Source organism: Grus americana, chromosome 1 (genome assembly GCF_028858705.1).
Source record: "Grus americana isolate bGruAme1 chromosome 1, bGruAme1.mat, whole genome shotgun sequence".
NCBI lineage: Eukaryota > Metazoa > Chordata > Aves > Gruiformes > Gruidae > Grus > Grus americana.
Window position 1 is genome coordinate 22,895,487 of NC_072852.1, and position 26,367 is coordinate 22,921,853.

At 40.6% G+C, this 26,367-nt stretch overlaps 1 protein-coding gene across 8 annotated transcripts in view; it reads right to left on the reverse strand.

Annotated features, from left to right (window-relative positions):
- PLXNB2 (plexin B2) overlaps nt 1-26,367 on the reverse strand; it is a 257,382-nt gene that overhangs the window by 31,621 nt on the left and 199,394 nt on the right. For all 8 annotated transcript variants that reach the window (XM_054834250.1, XM_054834267.1, XM_054834306.1 and 5 more), the window contains 7 exons: nt 25,903-25,992; nt 24,656-24,737; nt 20,154-20,326; nt 17,735-17,883; nt 14,649-14,757; nt 1,846-1,982; nt 1,033-1,200 (listed from right to left, as the gene is read on the reverse strand). In XM_054834250.1, the coding sequence (XP_054690225.1) occupies nt 1,033-1,200; nt 1,846-1,982; nt 14,649-14,757; nt 17,735-17,883; nt 20,154-20,326; nt 24,656-24,737; nt 25,903-25,992 (908 nt within the window). The remainder of the gene's footprint in view (nt 1-1,032; nt 1,201-1,845; nt 1,983-14,648; nt 14,758-17,734; nt 17,884-20,153; nt 20,327-24,655; nt 24,738-25,902; nt 25,993-26,367) is intronic.

The window sequence follows — 26,367 nt, forward strand, 5'->3', positions numbered from 1 at the left end:
GTAAATCACTATTGATCTACCAAAAAACCCCTCCAGGCCCCAAAACAACCCAAAATCAAAAGCAAATATTAAAACCAAATCCTATTTCACATAAGTGACTGCTCAATATTCAAGGAGGCAGGTACCAATTTCTCCAAGAGAAGTCATGGCCCATTTTATTTTTAATGTCCTATTTGTAAGGTCACAATGTTACACCTCTTTTTACTGAAGGAAAGTGGAAGCATCATGGTCTCTCTCTGCCAACTGTACCCCACTAAGCAGAAAGACCAGAATATTAGGGAACAGCGGAGACCAATGTGAATCCAGGTCACAAGTTTGTCCCTGTATCTGTCACAGAATGACTCCCAGAACCAGAGATATGCTACAAGGACTTTTATATAGATGATTTGCCACTTTGCTACAAATATAAGAGTGGCATGCATTTCTTTGGTTTCACCATTAGTACTAGGTGAGCTTTTCTCCAAAAGAAACAGCTACCAGATGGGGTGTTAGTGAGTACCACCACAGAAGAGAGCACACCTTTTAAAAACGTTATTGAACCCTGATCTAGGTTTTCTCAAAAGATACTCTTTTTCCCTCATGGGACAAAGAGATGACAAGCCATAACCATCCTCTGTTTCCAGCTTACTTTCTAAAAGCTGAACAGAGGAACTGTTATAAACCTTTTCATCAGAAACCTTTTACATAGGTTAACCTTATAGGATAAAGATTTGTAAGTAACGCAAAGATAATGTCTGACATCATGCTGGAATGCTTCAAATCTTTTTCTTTGAGACATCTTCATTTAAAAGAAGCTCATTACCTTTTCTGGTTTCAGGATTTAGCTTTGAAGTGGGGATTAAAGCTTGGAGATAAACAGAATACTTTCAAACATCAGCTGCGGTTAAGAAAGTTCACAAACTCTACATAAATATGTGCATGGATGGAGTATGGGAGTTTTTATTTCAAATGGTTCTATATGTAATAGGTTTATTGTAAATTACACATATTTTAACCCAATTGTAAATGAAGTTATGACAAACATTTCATTACCTGCTGAAGCTATTTACTGGCAGGAACTTGGTGACAGTAGGATTCTCACTGTATGAAAACATCCCTGGTACACTAATTGCCGTGCCCCCATAGTTCATTGTGACTCTAACATCTTCAACCTTGCTATTAGGTCCTGTAATGCAAATGATCTTATCTCCAAATTCAGTGCTAGATTGGAGAAGAAAAAGAAGAGGAAACATCTTCAGTTACTAACATTACGGTGATTTGTATTCTTTACTGTAGTACCCCAGAAGCAACAAAAAAGGGCTCTATTTTTGCCAGGCACTGCGTAGTTACAAGAGGAAACAACGCTTTCTTCAGATCACTTAGGGTCTTTAAAAAAGATATGGGATATGAAAAGGAATAGTGTACAAACACAAGAACAATGCAATGATGGCATACTTTGTGTCATTCCTTTTTTTTGGGAGAAAAGAAGGGAAGCAAATAATAAAGGAAAAAAAAAAGTGAGAGGAACAAGTGAAGGGGCATTAGAAGATTAAGTTTTTATATGGAACCACTGAGGAGATGCTGAGTGAAAGCATGGATGAATTTGGAGCAGCCAGTCAAGCAGAGAAAGCCCAAACTGGAAAATTCTTTGGATATCTGAGTTCTCCCACTTCGGTGTTTTTCCAGTTGCTTCTTCCAGCTGGAGCCTCTGAGAGAGTTTCTGTCTGAATGTTACGTGCAGAGCTCCATTGCACAGGATGAGTCATGAAGAGATAGACAATGGATTTGTGCAATTTCTAAAGGCCAGAAAAGGTTAGTGCTTTGTTAGGATACAGCTCTGTATTGTCACTTCCTTGGGGTACGTACACATTGCAAGGCTGAGTACCGACTGAAACCTGAACATCCTTCTTGGAACCAGTGGCCAGGTTTGTACCAGTGATGGTAAGTGTGGTTCCACCCGCTTGTGGACCACTTCCAGGTGTTATTTCAGAAGGATGAGGTTTCTGCAAAGAGGAGATGGTCAAACGAATTAAGAAAATTAAAATAAAATTTACACCAGTATTAATTGGTATAATAGCTAACAGAAGGTTAATACTGCTACATGAAAAACAATAAAATTAAAATAATAACAGACAATTCTTATAAAAGAAAACAAAATCTTTCAGTATTCATGCTGAAGGAAGTAACAAATGTTGTGAATGTACTTTTGTTTTTTCCATACTGTATTTATGAGGGTTTATATGAATTTAAATTCCCTATTTACAAAATGTAGAGTTAACTGCCATTAAGTCTGCGAGAGCTTCCGGATGGATTTCTCTCTTCCTTACAGCCGAGTCTGCCCTCACCTTTCCTTACCCTTTCCTACATTCTGCGTCAGCTACAGGAGAGACAGAGCAAGGTTTTCAAAACTGGTACTGAACAGAAAGATTATTAAGATTCCCTTTATCTATAAGGCTCTTAATTGCAGTAAAATTGTTATCCTTTTCTTCAGCAACAAGCTTCCAAAGAAAGAAAATCCAAACCCGCTAAATTTCTTTATGCACCTAGAACCTTGGAGGGGATTTCTTAAAATCAATTGAAACAAACAGACATGCTTCAAATTGTTATGAAATTTGTTGGAGATTTAAATTTCGCAAATTAGTTCCCTCCTTTTGTTCTCAATTCAGTCTTTGTTTCCATGATTGTATTCCAGGAGCTATGACGAATACTGTAAATTAACAGTGAGGGCTTTTCATGAACAGTGTGATTTAATTACTTCATTGCTAAGTAGTCCCCGCTTCCAGTTGAGAAAAGCATCCTTTTCCAGGACCACACTGAAGCTGCTGAATCAAGAGGATGACTGAAGCCGTGCAAGCCGCATGAGATGGGTTACCAGCCGGCTCCAGCGAGCACTGCCTGCTGACTCCATGGCCTGGCCATGCCTGCAGACGTGCCACAGCCCTCGTGCCGGGGCGGTAGCCGTTGCGCAGGCAGGCAGCAAGGTGGTTCCATGCAGCCAGCTGCTGTGTGCGCTGCGCACACAGATAGGATGCCAGGTCCAAGTGTGTGGCAGGGACACCGCTACAAAGGACCCTGCATTTGCTAAAGCATACCATGAGGTCAACAGTGTAGGGAGGCTGTGAGCAGGCAATGCCTTTTCTGATGTATAACTGTGCTTCTTCGTCCATATTCAAACACAAGCTTTCCTTAAATGAGTCAAATAAGCAATAAGCTTATTTCCCAATCTTATCTACATTTGTAAATGACATCTGCTCTCCTCCTCCTGCTGATAATAAAGTCCAAGCTTAAGGCTATTTTGTGTGAAGCCTACGCAAAAAAGCAAGAGCAAAGAAGTCTGAAAACTTCCCTTGCTGATGAGGGATTCCCTGATCGCCATCACACTGCACCAATATCCAACTCTAAGGGGGAAAAGCCCTGCTCAGAAACAGAGAGCAACAAGCCCACGCGTAACGAATCATGCAGCAAAGCCTTTTCCCTGTGTCATTTTGCTCAAGCACAGATTGCCATCTCTGTGTCAGCTTACGGCTACAAAACCGAGGGCCCACAAATGGCGGGGAGGAGGGGGACTCATGTACCGCACTTCGGTTCAAAGCTCGGTGAGCCTTCGACAGATTTTTAACAAGAAGCAGGAATCCGTAAAACTGTATCCAACGGACCTCGTGGTTACTTTACAAATTTGTTTTATTGAAACAGTTATTATAGAAACGCGGTGAATTTGTACTTGCGGTGCTTGTTTTATACTTTCATGTCTGAGCAACTTCTCTCTGAAGGAATGCATCATGGTTCAGCACACTTCACAAATCCACAATGACAACTGTAATTTGCTCTCAAGTCATTGAGCTTTAGGAATATGCTTTAACACTAATTGGGTGTCAATTGCTTTTCTTCCCTGAGAGAAATCTGTTTGTAAACCCTTCACTCCTCAAGATGTATGTTGCTGCAGCATATGACTGTTCTCATGTGCTAACCTTTGATTTCATTCTAATTTAATACATCACTCAGGTTACCAGATTTTATGTAGGGAAGTGACTCAAAGTCATTTTAAAGCATTTTTTAGAACAAAAAGGAGCCTTGATTCAATATAACAGATTTGAATAAAACTTGCTCACTTAGGTCTATACAGCCCTCACTGTGCATACGCTTCTTTGGATTTAATTGCTTGCTGATTTAAGCTAAATTGAAATAAGTCACGACAGTGTGAATAAAAAATTTGAGTGGGTCAGTTTTAAAAATCGTACTTGAACTTTAAATTAACACAAGTCTAGACATGCACTTCACAGAAAAGCTCATTTGTGCTTTTTTGTAACACAATTTTGTTGCTAAAAATTACAATCAAAATTGTGTATAAAATACACAGTTAATAAATTGCTTATAAAAATCTATCAAATACTTTAAGTGTAACCTTACCACATGGACAGAAAACCATACCTTTTATTAACTTCAAATTAAATCTTAATTGCCATAAATTGTTAAGCATGTTGGATCACTGTATCATCCATAGTAAAAATCCACAGCAATGATTAGCTGCCTAACATGCCTGGGATAGCTTTCAGAGGAACGTAATCCCCAAGAACCACTGAGGAATCAGTATGGACAAATTCACTATCCCTGAACCTCAGAAAAACTATTTAAAACTCGTAGCCTTTTCCCTAAATACTACCTCCACTGAAAGCCTAGCCTCCAAGGACAGACTTAGGAAGGAAAGGAACAAGAAAACACTTAAAGCCAAGCCTTTAAGCAGAGACTTAGGAAGGAAAGCAACAAGAAAATGTTTCTGAAGCATCACACACCACTGTTCTCTGTAACCTCAGCATAAAAAATTAAAGGAAGCTTGCTAAGAACTTCTGCTAGACAGCCGTATTCCTTTCTTACTGCAAAAATGTGAAATAATTGCCCTGTTAAAGCTCTGCTGGGTTATCTGATGGGTAACTTTGGCAGCGCATCAGCTGGCTCTGTTGCCAATAACCAGTAAATATCAAGCGAGCCACGAACTTGAAGCAGAATCATCCAGTACCATTTTCTGTGTGGGACCTTTTAGCAGTGGCCTACATTTGCCTCCCTAGGAACAGGGATATATAGGTAACCAAACAGCAAAGTTATCTCTGAGTAACGCTGCATCAATGGAGAACTGTAACAAGTATCTGTTCTGTTTTCCCCAGAAATTGGTTGGTTTTATTTTCTTGGCAAGACTCCAACTCTGCTGGGAGTTGAAGCCCAGATATGCCGGATGGGAGAACACACCACCCACACCTCACCCCATCCACGGCACAGCTGCATCATGGCGTAGGGACATCTCAGCTTCACTTCAGGCTGGATGGAAAACCAAGGCCAAGAACCACGCTGGGAGCGACGGCAGGTAGCAGCCAAGGAGGAGGTGGAATAGTTATGGTTTAACCCTTATTTTCTATCTAATCACTAGTCTTGCAGCAGTTCCTCAAAAGACTATTTTAAAACAGCTTAATTCAAAGTACTCATATTTAACGTATTTAAAGTAATTTTGCAAATACCAAGAGCTCTCCAGAGACCAAATAATGTGTATGCCTCATAAAGATGATCTAATAAGGAGAAGCTGAACCGTGCTCTGTCTGCAGAGGAATGCTTCAGCTTGACTGCTAAGACAAAGCATCATATACTAACAGTTTGTTACTGTAAACCTGTCAGGAAAATGATTTGATTAATTTTAACTTGCTATTTTCTGTTTCACATTTTCCCCCTTTCCCTTCCTCTTAAGGACCTTAAGAAAAAATAAATAGTTAAAATAAATTATCAAGAATTTTAACAGTTTTAATAACCATTTTATTGCAAAACCAATGTGCTACGAGCAAGTTTTAGTGCTCTTCTAAAATATTCATGGATGGGTCAAAGAGCAAAGCCACGTCGTCCCACCTGGTGGTCTTCTTAAGAGTACCAATAAAGAAAAAAAATTGGTTCATCCAAATGCTCAACCGGAAAGCACTTTTCAAAAATCAATTAGGTAGATAGGATCAGCAGGAGAATGATATTTCGCCAAGATAATCTGACAAAGAACCATCAGTGGTGCTACAAGCCTTCAAGAAGAATCGTGTTACCTAAGCAGAAGGTAGCCCCTTCCCAAGGCTGACATGGCACTCGCCCACGGGACAGAGAGGTTCAGACCCTTGGAGGCTGACAGGTCTAGTCTTATCTTACGCAGTCTACAAAGCTGCACCTAACTCACAGCTCTACGTTGTGTACCACAGCCCTGCGTGATTCCTTCTCCTTGCAGAACAAAACGAAGGTCAAAGGGTAAATCCTTCACTGGAAACCTTGTTTGAGAGATAATAAAACCGCTACTTTTACCAAGAGGCAACTCCCTTTAATTTGGATTCAACCCCAAGCAATACTGAATGTTCAACCATTACAGACAGCACTGACAAACCCAGGAGCTCAAGTGTTGCGAGATCAGTGATTCCACCTTTTCCAAATCCCCTCAAGGATTTCTTCTCTCCTTGTTTCTGCCCTTTTCTCATTTCAGTGCCTGAATCAGAAATGCGCCTGCCATCATAATAAATACCCTGCTTTCATTTTCAGCCCTCTGCACCTCGGGATCTTTGTTCGCTCAGTCAGAAGGTGCCCAGGGGAAGTCACACTTTCTGTAACATCACAGCACAGTGCACCACTATAACATCACACCGCAGTGCTCGGTGCAATTATGATGTTAAACAGAACATTTGATTATGTGTCCTATATGGAATTTGTAGCAGCCTTGTAATAATTCTTCTGGAAAATGTCAGCCCTTGAGAGGACTTGGTAATACTTCATTTCTCATGGACACAGTAAAATTTAAACAACCCTGCAAACACTAATTTAACCCTTGTTTTATAATTCCTTAAAGTGTAGAAGATAATAATTAATAGATATTTCAGTCTTTTTCTTATTTTGCTTGAAATGGAGGAATGTTCTTTCAGGTTTCAGTGTTCCATACTTCTCCTTTTGTCACCAGGCAAATATTGTTCATGTCTTCCAGGTAGTTTGATGTTTGAGCATAAATCTTTTCTGCAATAACAGCTCACATCGTTATGTGGGTCTTTTGCCCTGTTTCCTGCTGAGTCTGGTAAGCCATATCTCAGCAGAAGGACTTCCCACTGCCAGGAGTCCCCACCACCTTACGCTTTCATACTCATGTCATGTAGGAAGTGGATTTGCATTTTTGGTAAAACATATGCACATCCACAGCTATGCTATTTAGAATAGAGTAGAATAGAATAGAATAGAAGTAGAATAGTACAGAACAGAACAGTACAGTTAGAAGGGACTTACAACTAGTCCATCTTGTCAACAGGCGTAGCTTGCTCCCTACTCATGGTTTATTCTGAAAACATAATTTGATCTTGACAGGATTTCTTGCTTGTAGGTCCAAGCAGATTGTAGCTTGTCAGTCATAGGAAATATGAGCATTTTATGTATCTTACATACAAACCTTCCTTAAATCCTATTTAGGTGTAATAACATTGAACTAGAGGTCTCAAAGTCCATCTGCAACCCAACGTTCCCACGTTGTAGCAGACTGCTGGGTTAGTACTTCTGAACTGATTGATAAGCAGTTTTCCCAGTGCTTTGATAACCATTAGGCAGCTTTGCTGGAAGGATAATAATGCTACAAATAGGTTACCTCTTCTGTTTTATGACTGTGGTCAGTGCCCGTCCTGTTGATATGGTTTATCTGAAAGCAGTGGTTATCTGCTCCAATTTGAAGCATTGAGACAATGACAATTTCTAAGTCCTTGTACATTGCTTATGGTACGTAACATTCAAATAGTGCTAGTTTGTTTGGTAGCACATTCATTTATTCTCTTTGTAATACCAATGAATCCCCTTACATGGCATTCACATTCCCGTGTGCTACTGCCTTATCTTTGCATGAGGGACTAACCTGAGCTTCACAAACTAAATTTTTTGGTTTCGTCTCACACTAATGTCATAGTCTTGCACAGTACGGCCTCTGAGGCGCTTTGTCTTTGTCAGCACAGAGGTACTGGGAAAAAAAACATAAAAATACTGGCAAAACAGCTTACGCTGGCCCAAGTATGTATATGACTTCACACTCAGGCCATTTTCTCTTCATTGCAGCCAGAAGTCTTTCCTTCGCTTGCTCTGTTTGTATCCTTTGCCTCCTACTTACAAATCTGTTCACAGAAATGCTGAGATATTTTTCATTGTAGTTCCATGCTTTCTGCATTCTAGAAGGTAAATTATCTCCATGTCCGTTCCACTTATAATCACACTTAGATGTGAACTTACTTACTAGCAGTGTACATGACTGCTGCTCTTACACAGCTACTGCAGACCTTCTGAGCAGTCACATCAGCTCTTATATTTTTCATCCTGTTTACTAATCTGGCATGAATTTTTTCATCTTAATATTTTATGACTTTTAGTTAGTCTTTTTGCACAGTTAGGAAGGTGATCTCTTATTTCTTCAGGTTTCTGATTACACTTTTGGTAAAAGATACCTTTTACAGGCTGAAAATGCTTTCAGAAAGCTCCCAGCATTTTAGATGTCTGTGGTCTGCTGGTGTCAAATCAAAGCACAGCTTTTACCTGGCTAACAGTGGGGTTACTCCTATTCTCCTTTTCTTTTTTTATCCAGCTTCTTTGCAATTTTCCCATTAAAGATACGCTGGTGCAAAAGAGAACCATTCCCTCAGCCTCTTTTTCACTCACCCGACTTGCATTTGGGATCTGATCTGCCAGGCTGATTCACGTTCGTTTTCACTCTGTTTGCTTTGTAGCTTTCCTGGTTTACCCTGTCATGTCCAGCCAACTTAATTCTGGTCCCTTGCACAGTATTCAAGAACAAGAGGAGTGCACTCCTATGGAGCATCACCTAGGTTCTACGTCTCTTCTTTTTCCACTTCTCTTCCACTCATGTGTCACCAAGCACATCCTCAGCTGTTTATATTACTGGGCATGACTCTGTAAATAGGGATACTATCTACTATAATATGAATCTGTGGTAGGCAGTTTCTAGCCCAAGAACTACACCACCGAGATAAAAGTGGTTACCCTTTATCCTTCACTAATGCAGAAAATTGAAGAGAGAAACAACCAGCCACCAAGGAGGTTACTGGCAGATCACAAGAGGGGCCAGAAATTCAGGAACAGTTGGAAGGCAACAGAGGAGGGGAGCCTCACGGAGATGCAAAGAAACCTTGGCATGAAGTCTATTCTTTAGAGAGGGATGCTGAAGAAAACACAACCATGCCAGACCACAAGCAGAGAGACAGCTGGGGAGGGAAAAGAGGATGGTGGCACAGTATATCCCCGTGATGCCATGAGAGACGCCAGCTGCAGCACCAGGGGAAGCCAGCAACAGATGGATGTGTTCAAATGGACATAACGGGCAGCAAATGGCAAAGCCACCTAAGATCCCTTCTACGAGCTCCTGTGACCTCTGGTTGGGGGTTTGCCTTTGATGCAAGTGCACATCTTCACAAGTAGGAATGGGCTCTTGTGCTTCCACACAAGGCGAGCACAGGGATGCTGTGTCAAGGACCTGATGACAGCGCACACACATGTGGAAAACATTTTCCCAAATGTACAGAGCGCATTATTACCCTGCATTTATCTCATCCATCCTTTCCTCCACAAGTAACCTTTCCCTTTCCTCATCCTGGTCCAGATGCAGTAAGTTCTGGCTCTTGAAGCAGGTCTGTAAAACAGCTGATTTGTTACTAAAATTATCTGTCCCACACTGAAAGCCAAATTATTCTGCCAACCCTTGCACATAATGCACACAAAAATTAAAGGCATTAAAGGCATAGCCCGTGAAGTGCTGTAGACACCAGCCACCTTCTTGGGGGTCAAAATGTCATTTCATGCACTATAAAGGTAACCGCAGGAGCTAAATTAAGCTTCTGAACAGGGCACACAAGTCATTAGGAACTGCTCTTTCCCTCTCCACTTCCCTCCTTTCTCAGACTCAAGGGAGCCTGCTTCTTGTTTCCTCAGGCAAGCCACCCACTCACAGGATATTCAACCAGAGAATTTCCATTGCGCACTCTTGGCAGACTGGTGTTCACCGCAGTGGCTGACTTGACCCACCAGCTCACCTCGTCACAGCATCCACAACACAAGCCAGGCTTCAGTTTCTGGGTTATTTCTGCAACAGCAGAGAAGTGAGCAGAGTCCTGCCTTTCTGGGGCTGCTTTGTCCAAATGTCACACCATGTGAGCTGATCAAACGCTTCCAGGTGCCCAGGCAGAACGTTTCCCTGGCAATGCACACTGCGTGCTATCTGCTGTGGATGGGATGCTTATGCAAAGGGTTGGTATTTCAAACAACTAATTTTTTGGATTGCAGGCAGCATCTTTTTATCGTGAGGCAGACACCACATGATTTTCTGAAAAAAACACAGAGCCTTGCTGACAGGTTTGATGAAGAAATGGAAGCACGCATGACTGGAAAGTCTGCATTATCATACAACCAGCGTTCACTGGCAGCTTTCAAGCAGAGCCACGAGCACTGGAAGGTGGGACATTTATTTAAGTGCATAGCTCAGATGACAGAGAATTAAGTTTAATAATATCCACATGAGAAAGGGCCAACTTCGCTGAAACTCGGCTACCCAGGAGTTCTCCTGGCCCCTATGCAGGCTGACACACAAACAAGATGTGCTCCAGGACTTAAGAATAAAGTAAGATCCTCTGGGAGCAATTCCAGACTGCTGCAGATGTCTGGCTTATCAGCATCAATTGTAATGGCAACAAGCATGTAATACTCCCCCCCGGCAAAAACCCACTCAAACCCCCCAACTACAGTGCAAAATGCATGTGTTGAGGTAAAGAGTCAGGGACAAAAATCAGAGTGAGCTAAAACCCTCCGCAAAAGCTTTGTGGCACTAATGGCACTGCACTGGTGAGAGCACCCATAGCAATTGCTTCAAACATCAAGAAGGAAAGCAGAGGATGGATGGAGGTGAGAGGAAACTGCCAAGCTGGGAGTAGATTAAGGCGGAAGAGTGCACCTTGTTAAATGTAACTGTGCTGTTCAGGTTCACATGCAAACTTACAGTATGGTGAACAGTCACATTTAGATCAGACTCTAATTTATCCCCCCTTCTTCCTCTTTTTTGTTATTAATCTCATCTTATTTAGGCAAACAGACTTCCTGATTTACTAAAAGTCCTTATTTCCAAGACAGTCCCTAAACTACCTTCAGCACCTCAGAAATGTTTTACACTTTTGCAAAGTTCTACCTCTAATTTCCCCATCTTACGTTTATTTGAGCTTTCTGAAACCATATAGTCTTTTTAACCTGCACAGCCTAAAACTCACAGAATTGCTCTTGCAAACAGATGCTGGAGATCCCAGAACCACCTGCAAGCTCTTGTTCTGGTGGCTGGAGTCTGAAGACGAGGTATTCTGAGAAAGGAATCACCGCTGTATGGGATCTGCAAATCTGGGCCATATACTTAGGAAAAGCTGAACTCCTTCCTTTGATACTGGTTCTCACTGTCATAGTAAGAAGCAAATCAGATAAAGTTGACAACAAACAAAAAAGCAGGACTGGCCTTTAGCTGTGTTACCGCTCCACCGACTTAGAGACCAGCCAAGCTGTCAGTACTCCAGATGTACCGCATAGCTGGATATTAAAATTTAGCACCACTTCATTTCTATTTCGCTAAACAGGAGAGTGATTATTGCCTGATCCTGCTTATAGTGAAACAACAGAAATGTCAGCAGAGGAGGACTGGGTTACCAGAATTTACTTTCACTGGAATGGCTGGACTTGAACATCGCTCAGGCTGGATAGAGAAATTGTGATGGGTAGGGAGAAATAGAACTTTCTTCCTCTGTTATGCAGCAAATATAGACAAGGTGTTTACTGCGCAGCACAGACTCTTGTGGACTAGTGCATTTTAGTTCAGAAATAATTTTCAATTGAAACCATGGCTTCCCTTTTAACTGGATTTTTGACCCATTTAATGGAGGTCTCACACATTCCTTGGCTCAGAAATGCACTGTGCTGGCAGACTGGGCAAAAGCACAAGTCTGAGCCCCCAGTTGTGCTGACTATTGATCCTCATCAATCCATCTTTAAAAAATGCATCTCATTGTTCAGACTGGATATCAACAAGAGCCAAATGTAGTAGTACTTACAGAATCACAGAATGGTTTGGGTTGGAAGGGACCTCAAAGATGATCTAGTTCCAACCCCCCCTGCCAGAGGCAGGGACATTTTTCACTAGACCAGGTTGCCCGAAGCCCCATCCAACCTGGCCTTGAACACTTCCAGAGATGGGGCAACCACAACTTCTCTGTTCCAGTGAACTTACCACCCTCATAAAAACCATAAATCTTCCTTATATCCAATCTACTTGGTAATGGACTATGTGCTTTTGGTGGTAGACACTAGTCACATGTACAAGGCTGAGACTGTGGGGAGTATGGTGACACCTCCGGTGTACACAGACACACCGGCCTGAGCAGCTGCGTTGTCTCCTTGTGCACTGCTTGTGCACTTCTGCCCTGTGCTGCCACACACTGCATTTACAGTGGTCACTGCTAAAGCTGAAGCTATTGTGTTTCGGGTGATCAAAGCACACCGTAAAAACAGTGATAATTACCAGCAGGAGGGTAGACAGACAATGTGCCAAAGAAAGGAGGAAATACATAATAGAAAATTTATTTTAGGAAGGCTCTTGGAAAGAAGAGTATTTTCTTTCCTTTGTATATACTCAATAGAAGAGGTTTTAAACAAAGCACAGATTTCACATGTCTGCGGAAAGAAGTCACCAAAGAACTGCCTGAGAACAGCAGTGAAACAAGATTGTAGCTTTTAAGACAACATCAACTGACGCGATTGTCTGCTCTGATCGTCTGTTCTCACACCAAAAGTGCTCGTGTCACACTTGTAGAGGTGCGTGTGAATGTGATGCTCCTGTACTGACTTTAATCCTACTGCAGTCCACAGTTGGCTTCATGTTCTTGTGGAACTAGGAAAAATGAAACTAGAAACCAATCTCACCAGTTTCAAGGCATGAACTGCATTGCTTGCCATTGCTTTGCATTTTGTAAATAGAGTCCCCATGGAAAGATTTTTGCAGTAAATAAAAATGCTCTTTATCAACAGTTAGCTTAGGTATCTGACATTTCAGTAACCTCAATGCAGGCAGAGATTGGCACAGAGGGAGTCTGCCAGGTAAACATCTACCTGGATGATGCCTGTGCACAGCAGCTTCTCCTAGAGCCTCACTGATGGGTGATCAAGAATCTCTCCCTTAAGCAGCCAAAAGCGGTGGCTGCTTAGCTCGCCTCCCAGATGGGCTGAGGAGGGAATCACACCAGACCAAGTTCACAGACAAGTTTTCAAAGTCTACAGGGGGGCTTCAGATTACATTTCAACACACTCCATAACTTCTTCATGTGGTTTTCATGCAAACCAGGGAAGAAACTTTACACACAGGAGAAGCATAGGAGAACTGGTATAAAATATACCCAACACAATGGGTTTATGTCAAAATCTCGTCTCATGTAGACTTTACTGTCACAGCCTTTGTCCAAGAGACCACAAACACATAAACATGGGAGATTATGTTGTTCTCTGGTTAAGACGAATGAGATCGATGAAGAAAGATTTAATTATAGCCTACATTTCCACAAAGGAACAGTGGACATTTTCAAGCAAAAAGGGTGTTTTTTGCAGAGATATCACCAGGGAGAGGAGGTATTTGCTTGGAAGTTATGGAAAAACCACTTCTAGCCTGTTCTGCAAAAACAAGAATATCTTCTTCTCAGTAGAATATAATTCTTGACTTATTCCATGGCTTAGTGCCGACTCCTTTCCCTTCCTTCTCATAAGATATCAAGAATTCATGAAATGGAAGTTTAAATAAGGGAGAAGATAAAAGCCTAACCCATCCTTTATGTTTTATAGATTTACAGTTTATAGGTGTAATTTTAAGTATCAATATAAGGACAGAGACAATTTAAACCTCTCAACTATCGCAGGCTCTTATAAATTTTGAAGACCTCATAGATACAGATAAAGCTACTTGCTGCTAAAACCACAGGCTAGACCAGTTATAACCTAAGGCCACATTTAGGGTAAAGCACTTAGGACACAAATGAAATTCTCCTTCGTAGTGACACTGAAAACAAGGCACATGTAATGTGAACGCACATCACGCTGTCTGTGGCTCTGCATGCTATATTTTTGAATGAAATAAATTATTAAAAAAGTAATGTACCTTCATTACTTATTCTTCAGCTGCTCTGCATCCATTCTTGCAATTAAGAACATTGGCTAGACTAAACACTATGATTAAAATAGTGCACCAACTGTGCATCTAAAGAATACCTAATTTTTTGCACTGATGATTTTTTTTTATTCAGTAGTGACACTGAAGAGATATTATGTCACTACTGAATAAGTTTATTACAGTTTCTTTTCTACCACATCTTTTTAACTTGAATTGCAAACACCATCACCCTATTTTAAAACTCTGAATCTATTACCAGAATAGATTTTTGGTACACCCTTTATATAAAGAAACGCTCGAGTTAAGTGTTTTCTAACATCCTTGAATGACAGTGCTATTGATGAAGAAAGTTTTTAAGGCAAACACAAGCGACTCTGTACTTAACAGGTAAATTTCTAATTTAAGTCATGCATGAGGTATAAAGCAGGTCTCAAAAAAATGCACTTACCTGGTATGTAAACAGGACGTTACTTGGTGATGTACCTAATTTTCCATTGATGTTAACTTCAATTTGACCTTGTTTTGGTTCATTCATTGGTCCAACCTCACATACAATCCTAGCAAGAAAGAATGTAAGTTTATGTTAGAACTAACAGCTGCAATACCAATGCAAAGTACGTGAGCTACCACACACCCTGCCAGCAAAAGCACTAACATTGCTTTATCCTACACAAGGTACTTGAATGCTGCCTCAGATTCCCAGCAAAACCACCCAAGAATAGTTTAATCTTCTCTCTAAAACTGCATACAGCAGCTACTTTAGCAGTCCGTTAGTAGAGGTGTCTTCTGCATAATGCTCAAATTCATCCCAGAAGTCAGAGGTGAACCTCTCCAACGCTACACAACGTTTTCACTGGACCTTGTGATGTTAAAAAAACAAAGGGCCCCCCCCCTTGATGTGAGATTCAGACCATCAGCTATCATATAACTTCGTGTGCTTTAGCTGCTGATACTTTTGTTGTGCATCCTGCTATCTTTCAGCATAAAACGACTGTATTTTCACACCTATGATCAAAATCCCTTTGGAATTACTGTTCCCTGAAAAAAAATCCTCAGATAACCCAGGCAAAATCAGAGGTCAAGGAACACTGGCCGAGAAAACACCGCCTTAACTAATGCTGCTGCTGAGTGATAGCTAGGATGTTTAAATTTTTATTTCAAACAGGTGATCCACAGAATTATAAGCATGAAAATGCAGTAAGGATTTGACACAGTTGAAAACTGGGGCAAATGCTTAATGGAGAGCTGATAATACAGTTAGATAAGGAGGTATATAATGTTTGCAGCCTGCGCAGGCAGGCAGTTTCATATAGGACACACCCTGAGGATCACTGCTCATTTCCTTCGCTCTTTCCCTCTGAGATTATTGCTATTCTTCTTTAAGCAGTGCACAACTGCTTAAAAAACCCCTCAAATAGGACCCCCCCCCCCCCAAAACAGCAACCCCAAATTACTGGGTATAATGTACTTAAATCGGGACTTATAATAAAAGGATTGTCAAGTCCCTCTGCAGATCACTCCAGACTTTTCTGCCTGGGTACTGGCAAATGGACAAAATTCTCTAAATTCTTGCATGTCCTGGCATGTGTAGGGCTGCCGGAGTCTGTTCCTCATCATCTCTCTACTGTATTCTTGGAAGTTGTATCTTCTTGTCAGGCAGAAACAGGAAACGGTGCCTTTGGAGGAATTTCTACCATATGTCAAGCTAGGGAAAGCAGTCGGGGGCCGGGGCCGGGGTGTGTGTGTGTGTGGAACGCCATAATGTGGCCAGCAGGGATTTTAATTGAGAAAAGTTCCCTCCCCTCCCCAGTGTTGGCTTTGCCTCCCTTCCCCCACGTTACAAATGGAAAACTACAAAGAATGAGAACATGACTTCTTGAAGGCCAACAATTAAATCACCGCAGAGCCAGAAAGCAGCCTTAAGTGCCTTAAATCTTGCTGCTCTCCTGCCCATGGGAGCAACTGTCTCCTAAAAATGACTAGCTTTTTACTGCAGAAGGATAGGGGAGCAAGACTAGGCACTTACTATTTTTTTTTATTAAATTAAATAAAAGAAGGTAATAATAAAACAAAAGAAAGGAGGAAGATAAAGACAGAAAATTATAGATACCTATTTGGAGATTTTGAATAACTTCTTTTTCAAAGCTTCCCTAATGGAGAACATCCTTCAAAACCCCTTAATTTGTTGATAAATGACATTATGCAAGTTGCATTTGTTCTCACCCATTACCACACTGGCAGAGCTTAGGAAACCAGTAATGTTGCTATGATACAAGGAACCAGTCATCTCAGTTCTGGCTCCTTTCCATGTATTTAAAAATATCAAAAAGCTTTAGAAAAAGCCAAGAGGCTGGGGAAATTCTTGTAAGGCTATGCTACAATTCAGCACAGCTTTTGCAAACATTGAAAATAGGGAATGGGAAAAGATGACCGTAAACGAGTTGAGAATTTTGTGGATGGTGATGCATATGTAAACACACAAGTGACGGCAATGGATTTGGAAAGTAGTAAGAGATATACAGCTTTATACACATTTTTAAGTCTTAGGGGCCTGGGAGTCTTCTAAATGCCTGATCCACAAACTGACTAAAGCTAAACATCTTTCAAAAGCTCAAGAAATCACTTAGGTATCTTCAAAATCCCTTTCAAAACACACCACAAAAATAGCAAAGTTACCGTATTACGCTTTAAATTAACTGAAGGGAAAGAGAGCCAAGGTTTCAACTGCAGCTTTAAATATCAAAAATGAATGAAAAATTACACTGCTTAAAATACGTCATTACTCTTAATATTACTACTGAACTTTCATGCTATGCTTTTTATCAGATAATGCCAAAAGAGTATTTCCCTCTTGAAATCAGATGCTTGATACAATCATAGTAAACACCTAGCTACCTAGAAGAATTTAGGCTCTTTGTTTTAATTTTTGGCACTGCTTAAGAGTGTGACAAGTAATCTGCAAAACATCTACCAACCTGCTTAGGCAATTCAACATCCATGGACTTGTTGACTCTGTGATGAAACTTAGTCATCTAAAGCTAAACCAAAACTCTGGGCTTCCTCCCTGCCCCCAGGAAAGAAGCTTTGTGGCTGGACTAAAACAAAAAGATTGAAGCTTCCTCTTGCTTTGCCTACTTTCCCATAAATGTTGTGTGCTTAGCTGCACAGTGGTTCAGATTTAGCAAAGATTTTAATGACTAGATGTACACCTGTGATGCCTTTAATTTAAAAACAAATAAATAGTCTTGAGGTATCTGTGGTAATAGTTTTATGAAAGCTTTTCAAACAAATAAGGAAAAAAAAAGCAATCAGAAGCAGGATGGTAGTACGCTATTGTAAATTTGTTGCTGTATTAGAATCTATAACAATTTTAAATAAATACTCAGACATGTTACTATGAAATATTGCAGGTGTATCACACTAGCTCTTTCCTCTATTGATAATCTTTTATAACCACAGGAAGATCATCTTCTCCTGAAAATGCACAGAAGTTCCTTTTTTCTTCTAAAGTCTTGTGAAATATCCAGCAATTACCTTGTGGAAACAGAGTAGAATTCCTCTTTGAAAAGACATTCCTTGTCTGCCACCGTTATATTTTTTACATCTTCTGCTTTTATTCCCAAATTAGATCCCATTATGGTCAAAAGAATTCCACCACTTAGTGGTCCAGTTTCTGGCTCAATCTGTGTTTGCATAAAAGGGGAAAAAAAAGTAAAATTAAATACTGCAGTGACGATGTTGCTCTTCCATGTTATTTAAAGCTACTTAGACTTACCCATACTTGAAATGCACAAGATGTGTCTTGTAGGACCCCCACAGAAACACACTATGTAACTTTTTAATGCTAATTAATCATTTGCTAGCTCAGAACTAGTATTCATCAGCTGCAGATTTTGTGTCTCCTGTGGCAGACTGGTATGTACAAAACTTGCCTGGTGTTTACTCTATGTTTGCTTCCTCCACTAAAGCACTGTGATTTTGAAAAGCAAATGGATTGGGTACCTCACACAATCATTCCAAGGAGTTTTTCCAGCATCTTTTTGCCATGATTTTCTCCCTTTAGGTTCACATCAGAACAGTGCACCTTCCTAACATGCAGCACTGCCCTACATAGTGTCTTCAAAAGTTCCTCTAGTCCCCGATCTTCCTTACTGCATCAAATGGTAGGATGCTGCAGTACATGGGCTGATGCTAGTTAAATAATTTGCAATTAAAATGAGGACTGAGAAAATCCTGCAGTTGCAGTGGACTTCTCTGGTTGAAATATGGCCTGAAGAGCCACTTGAATTCTGAATACTTGTGGGGAGACTAACCTGCTTTCCTATGTAATATTTGGACCACCTCCAGCAAGATCTTTGCAGGTTTTCAACTTTGGAGGGCTGCAAATCTGCCATCAAGAAGAGGGAGGTTGCACAGTCCCAAATGCAGTAATTGGAAGCCAAACAAATGCAGCTTCTGAAAGTCTGGACTTTAATGCCTGCTCCATCAAAATCAGAGTTTCTTAGATCTAAGCAAGTCTGAGCACAGAGACATGGCTGCTGCTGCCCAGCCCAGCTCCAGAATCACTTGCTCTGTTTTCCCACTGCCTCGACTTCCTAAACCTTCTGCCCGCTGGCCAACTCTGTGCACTCAACTCATAAATAAACTAGCTGAAAAATGACTCAATGGTTTGTGTAGACGTTTCCAAATATTTTGTTCAAATCTGAAGCTAACAAAAGCTTTACAAAACCTAGTAATTTAGTATTTAGTATTTAATCCACAATCACGTACAAACAGTATCCCAGGCGAAAATTTTCCTTTTCCTTCCCACTCAAATCATCTTCATCTGGGCACAGCTATCACACAAGTATTCTTCTCAATTCTTTCTGTCGAGATTTCAGGGTATGTGCCTTCCTTGACAGACTTCAACTGTTTACCTGCCATTTCTTCTTAGATACACCATCACAACCAACCTCATCCAGTGTGCTGCTGGTTTGCCTGTACCCACACTGCAACTCTAACTGCACAGCCTCAGAAGATTCAGCGTCTCTACTGCTTTGAGCCAAAGGTTTCAGAATTAAACACTTCCTATTGAGTGAAACATCCCTGTTATGACTCTCAACCTCTGTCATACAGTTACTGCATTTTGTGATAGCTTGGGATGTGTTCTCATCAAATGGTGTTGTCTGAGTTTCAAAGTACTGATACCACTGTAGCAGCAATTTAGATTTGTCCAATGGAAGTATGTATCTCTCTTTTCTTTACAGTTATGCCCAGAAAAACAGCATTTGGCTTGTTGCTGAAAAGGACAAGGATTTATTCCTTCTTGCTTTGGCTACTGGTCCACCAAGGTGGACAATGCTCTTCCATTGCCCTGTGTCCAACCTCTGGGTCCTTGCTCTCCTCGAACCGCAGAGTCAGGGGTGCACATCTGGGCTCTCTGACTTCTTACATTCAACTTCTATAGCCTTGGGTTTGATTCCAGTGTGGACCAGAAAATATCACCAACACCTGGAAAACACACTGTGATGCAGAAACAATCTGCTCCCTCATTCAACACTATTTAAAAGTCTAGTTTGAAGTCTGTTAACGAGCCTGCTAAGTGCTTGTAGTTCCAGGAGCAGTGAACCTCTCTTACAGACCCATTTCAGGTAGAAAGGACTTTAGGAGAGATAAAAAATCCATGCTAATTCCCAAGAATCAAATGCCATGTTTAAGCGTACACTGCTAGCCTGGCTTCTGGCACAGTGAGGACAAAGCTTGAAAAACAAGACGTCTCAAAGACTCCATTCAGTCTCTTATTTTGAGTCTTTACAAATCTCTCACACACATCACTACTGGCATTATTTCCTCGCAGCTATTTCAGAGGCTTATTTAACACCCTAGGAAAAAAACTGCCTTTCAGTATGAGCTTGCTTGGATGCTTTCTTCTGAAAAATAATACACTGGTAGGGAGAGAAAAAAGCAATCTTACGCGAGTGATTTCTGGATGAGGACACGTGTCAGTGGGAGGAGCGTGACAGAGTTTTTCATAAACGCACTTGCTGGGCTTGCCATCTTCTTCACACCAGACACACTTATAGTCATGATGGGCCGCGAGGCATAAGCTGCAGTCGCTTCGTCCATAAGAGCAGTTGTACAGAGTCACTGAAATATGAACGGTAAATGCACTTAGACATTTTCCTCTGTTTTAAGGATGTTCAGTGTGTTATAGGAAGGAAAACTAATCCCATGTACAAAGCCTGCCTGTTGGTCAGTTGAACTGTGTGAAGAATATACACACTCTGTACTTAACCCCTGAATGATGCTGAGAGAAAACTGTATTTTTCCCTGTACGGAAAAACCTAAAATCTATCCATGTGCAGAGCATGAATAAGCTATCAAGTAGAACCCAAACGCATTTTTGTCACTCGGGCATTGTCAAAACGTTTAAGTACAAAGTCCTTTCTTTGACTAACCTCAATGAACCTGCCTATACAACTGTTAAAAGAATAGTTCAAATGAACAGGTCCTCCTGGCGTTACCAGGAGTTAGAGGCGGAAGGCTATAACCTCTGCATGGGTGTTGGTAGGGACAGACATCAGCTGGCATGGGACCTCTGCCAGTTGCTTATTTAAAGGAAGAGAGCTGCCTTTGTTGGCCGTTTCCAAGACATTTGGGCCTTTCCAAAATCATCGCTAAAGCCTGAACTGAATAGAAAGTTAGCACTTAATGAAGTGTTATCTTTTGTTCAAGTTAATACCTCTTCATTTCTCCTTTCTTCTCTATTTTCTTGCTTTTGTTTTCCCTTGTGTCTTGAATTGCCATCCTGATGTATGCCTTATTCCTTCTGTAGTGAGGTTTAATTCTAGTTTTTCTGAGCCAAGAAATCAGGTCTGATAGTCATGCCTCTCTTACTGATGAACCACGCACCAACTGTCCCAGACACTAAGCTTGTTTTGGCCCCCATCAATCTCTAGCATAATGCACAGTCACTGAACAAAATTAATTTTCCCAAATAGATGCAAAGTCTTGAGACATAGCTGGGTGGTTCAGCACCATAAGGAAAGCCTGGCTTGCAAGAAAACATTTGGAGATGCACTTGAGAGCTAGCCCAGAAGAAAACAGACTGAAAAGATGCCACGTTTCTCTAGGGGAAGCGTGCAAGTTGCACAGATTACTCAGTGTGTGAGTGCTGTGCTTTCCTGGGAAGGTGAGCTGATTATCATAAAGAGGGGAACCTCTTGCTTCCTCCTTTTCTGCTCCTTCCTTTCATCCCTGCTTCTCTCTATTTTTTGGCTGCTCGTTTTTTCTGGTCACACAGCCTCACGCACTGCCACTGAGACTCTGGCACTTGTTGAGTCTTCTTGTAAATCAACTTAACTTACCAGAACAGCAGAAAACTATCTAGGTTTCCTCCTGTGCTCTTTCAAGAGTTAAATGCGCTCACAGATGGTAGTGGGGAGTACAAGACAGACATCTGCCCTTTCCAGTAGTGATAGGGTGTTTTATATGCTCATTAAGTCTCAAGAAATGGTACCCTTCATGACATTAGGATTTTTGCAAAGCGGTTTCATCCTTAAAGATGCAGGAAGCAAAGCGAAGTACACAGAAGTGATCAGACGTGGGCAAGAAAGACTAGGATAAATCCCTTTGAGACTGCATATGGTAAAGGCCATCAAAAATGTCTATTTAAAGAAACCTGTTATTCTCAGAGGAGCAGGACTCTAGGAAGGACACCAGCAAAAGCACCCTCCAGTCACTAACATTTCAATGCACTTGATATCTTCCTAGATAACAGCAGTAGCAGCAGCTTTTTTAATCTAATTCCAAGAGGCTACCATGTCAGATTCCTACTGAAATGAAAATGTAAAATGAGAATGCTGGTTTTCCATTATTTTTCAGCAGTGCCCTTATTCTCCTGCCAGGCATGAACAATATTACAGATGCCCAAAACTTGGCTACAGGCTCTCTGCCACTTGCATGAGAGCATATAACCTCATAAGGGTAGTTTTCCTCCAAATGATGCATATTTAAAAACCTCAGCATTCAGTTTCACAGCTAGTCTTTAGCAGAATAACATGTTTTTATTCTTTTCCTTATACTGAGGAGTTAATGCAATGATGAAGGCTGATCTTAACCCTTCTTACATCCAGTCAGCATATCCACTTGATTTTGAGTAGCTTTACCAGCACAAACTCAGTCAAGACATCATTGGAAGTGTATGTAAAGCCAAGGGACTTTGGCATTTTTAAGAATGAATCGATGAGAAAAAGCATCCATTTGATTGAACCCCTATCTTGAATTCTCAAGGAATCGATAAGGACAAAGCAGGAGTAGCATCATTTGCTTCATATACTGAGCACATCAATACAGAAGTCACTCAGCAACAAATATAACCCAAGCAGTATTTTCAACAGTTTGCGTGTTAACTATTCACTCTGAATGTTGGGTGTGAATGTAATGCTGGGGAAAAGCACCAGACTGACAGCCCTGAGACGTTGCTGTTTGCTTTTATAAGCAGAAGAGATGGTGTGGGCAGCGGCAAGGAAAAGTTTCCTTGTGTCTACGCTGCAAATTGCTTTTGCAGGAACCAGACTGCTTTCTTAATCCAGCACTCCGAAAGGCTGCTACTGCACAGGGACTTGAGCAGGTAATATTGTTAAACATATCTTCCCCTTGCCTTCCTAAATCCTGCATTTCCCACCCAAGCTGCCGCGTGGCCACCTGATACAGCATGACAATATGCTTACTGAATTACTTTGTTATCCTGCATTGGCTGGACAGGGATTTTCATCCCATCCCTCAGTAAACAATGTCAATGCTACAACATCTTGACGTCCCTTACATCCAGTTGCATAAATGCAACGGAGAAAGCTATGGCCTTAAAACATTAAACGCTCCCCCTGTTCACTGATCAGCTCATTAAATGTACCAGCAGCAAGCCACTCATTAGATTCAGACTCTTATCCATCACCTTGAGATACCAGCTGTGAAATCATTGATAAAAAGGACAAAGGATAAAAGGGATATATTGGATTTCATACTGTTCAGAACCCCTGATGGCTTGAGATGTAAAAACGCTATCGTAACTTAGTATTCACTAAGTGTTACACAAAGAAAGGGTTCTTTCACTGGCAGGTTCAAAGGTGCTTCTCAGCAGCAACCATATACCCAAAGCCAAACCTTTTCAAGATGCATAAAAAACATTTCACTCTGGATTTCATATGGCAAAGAAATTTAAAAGCAGCAGAGAATTTGGATTTTAAAAAATCCATTTTATAATAAAAAGAGACATTTGTTGATAATTTCTCAATTCCCCTCTTGCAAGGATTCTATATTTCAATTTGAATGATAACATTTCTTTAATAATTTAGCTACTTCTTTTTTCTATGTTTTTCCCAGACTGGGAAAAAAGATGATGGGAATATTTGGTCAAAATTCTGCAGTTTTAAACACCACAGTCTTTGGAATGGAAATTAAGACAGTGTGAGATTGTAATATGACCTCCCCGTAACATTTATGCCAAGTCCTCTTTTAAGTGCTTTCAACCCTGCACACAGAGCCATAGGGAAAATCTTCTAAAAACATACTTCTATGCTGCCAATAAGAAAAGGAATACATTTAAATATTGTACAGATGGAGAAATATGGTCTGAAGATTTAATCTGCAGGGGAAATTACTTGGGGGCAGTATTAGTTTTCCTGATATTGACTCATCACACAAGTAACAAGTGTGTTGCCTCGGTTTTTGCAAGATTATGCCTTAGACTTCAGTCCAAAGGAGTGTAAGGTATGTCCCAGCTCCCAGATACTGCTCCACTGATTTTGATGGAGCTTCCTCACCTCAGCACTAGGCTCACAGACATAATTGCTTCATTGTTGTATGTTGAAAGAAATAAAGAAATTTATATTTATAAAGGAATTTATATCAGAGACCAAGTTTTTGTGCTATAAAACACTTAATGTACTTTTTGTTGCCATAGAAATAAATGAATAAAGTAACGAGCTGTAAGCACACTGAATATTTCTGTGTATTGCTGATCGTAAAGACTGCAGAACCTGTCTGAGCTGAGACACAGCTGAAAGTTGAGATTTCAGGTGAAGTCCATATAAGTGGCAGCAAGAAGGATCCCCTTTCTCCTATTGGAGGGAGAAAGTTCATTGGGGAAGGGAAATGGCCATTGGAAAAAAAAATAAAATCAAACTATGTAAGTACATTTGAACTGTGAAGCTTTGCTATTAGGATTGCCCTTCAGAGCAAAAGAAAACCTGAAAATAATGGTAGCATATTTAAAACAGCCTTTAATATATACAACACTGATGTTTAATTCATGACTTTAGTATTAATAACTTTTGATCTGTCAGATTTAATTGTTTCACCCAAATCAGTAAAACCTACAAAGGCAACATTCTTATTCACGTGACTCCAATTACGAAGGAATAAATTTCTATTTACTGTAATTAACCTCCCTTTAATCCCATATTTCATACTTACCCATCAGTTTGCTGTCAATCTTGACCTCATCTGTTTTTATGGATAAGTTAAGTCGTAGGGTCTCATTTGCACTATAGGAGAACTGGAAAAGATGCCACAATAGAGATATTTATACCTTCATTTGGCAAGGTTATTTTATGCATTTTCTATGATTCTCAGTAATCAGGGCTGTGAAGTTTTAGAAACTATCCCAAAACTTATGGTCTTTTTTTTTCATCTTGGCAAAATACATTTATAGAAAAAATGTTTTAACGAACCTAATCCTTCACAATCAGAATTTTCAAATACCAAGGGACAGCAATATCTGAATACCCGCTTTTCATTAATTTAATTTACATTTGGTTATAAGTATCCAAGTAGCAAAGGTACCGTTCAGATTCAGTAAGTATAGCTGCTGGCCCTGCTGAGTTCTCCCTTCCCACACCATCTGGCCCCATTACTTCTGTGGACACGGCAGACTCGCACCACATGGAGGGGAAATCTCTTGCATCTTTTGTAGTGCAACCCCCTCGTTAGAGCCAAAGCACAAGGTTCACATGCTCCAAGACATGAGCTTCTGCTCAGGTTGAAAGCAGCAATAACAACCGGTGGGAAAGAAAAAGAGTAAAGAAAAATACAGTGGCTTTATAAAGCAAATGCTTTGTGCTAGGTTCAAATGCTGCATAAATTCTAATTAGTTCTCAAAACTCCTCTGTTAGCTTATAAGACTTAAAGGTTAAAGTCAGCATAACATTTGTGACTCCAACTTTGAGCTTGGTAATAGACTTTTTTTTGAATATAATTTCCTTTCTCTTTAAAATAAATCAAAGTGAAAGAAGCATAGCTAGTAAGTAGCCAAACAACAACATACTGTTACCATTCCCATTTTTACAGATGTAAAATAACGAATCGGAGAGGGAGAGCTCTGAAATTCTCATCTTTTATCTTCAATGATTTCACCAGATTGTAGAAAAAGTGAAGAATAAAAGAGGAATGGTTCTAAATTCCTCCAGGGACAGTTCAACGAATCCATGGATTGCATAGGTAGAGAAATCAAGGAGAAAGATCGAGGCCTTTGAGGGGAGACCCCAGGAGCTCTGAGCCAATGTTGCTTTCTTTGACTGCTACTACCAAAGGAGAATCTCCATCAGAGGTGACTTTCTTCTCTGAGGGAAACCAATATTACCCCTATATTTCTGGACACATGTGGACACTGGAACTATATGAACTGAATATATTTGGTAGGTGAATCATATCTTTGCATTTACCTCTTTACTCATGAATGAAAATTGTCCATCTGATTCATCAACAGGAGCTTCAAATTCAAATTGGCTGTTTCCAACCACAAATCTTTTATCCTATGAAAGAGAAAAGTTCAGCTTAAAATTTGTACAGCATCACCAGGCGTAATAAAATATCACCAGGCAATATCCTGTTCAGCACTGGAAACAATAAGACCAAATGGAGAAGGCTAATCAGTTAAAGTCATCTCCTGAAAACAAAGCTAGTGAAACGTCGGGCTGGCACAATCTGCTGCTTTGCTGCACCCTTCCAACAGCCGTTAAAGGTGGAAGCACTACAGCAGTACAAATAAAGCAAGAACCTACCTAGCACTCCATTTCAGGGAACAATTACAAAGAGCCAAGAGATGTGAATACTGGATGGCTTCACACATCAGATGTGTTATTAACAGAGCTGTGTGAATTCTGCCCTTTAAGGTTTTCTCTGTAGGG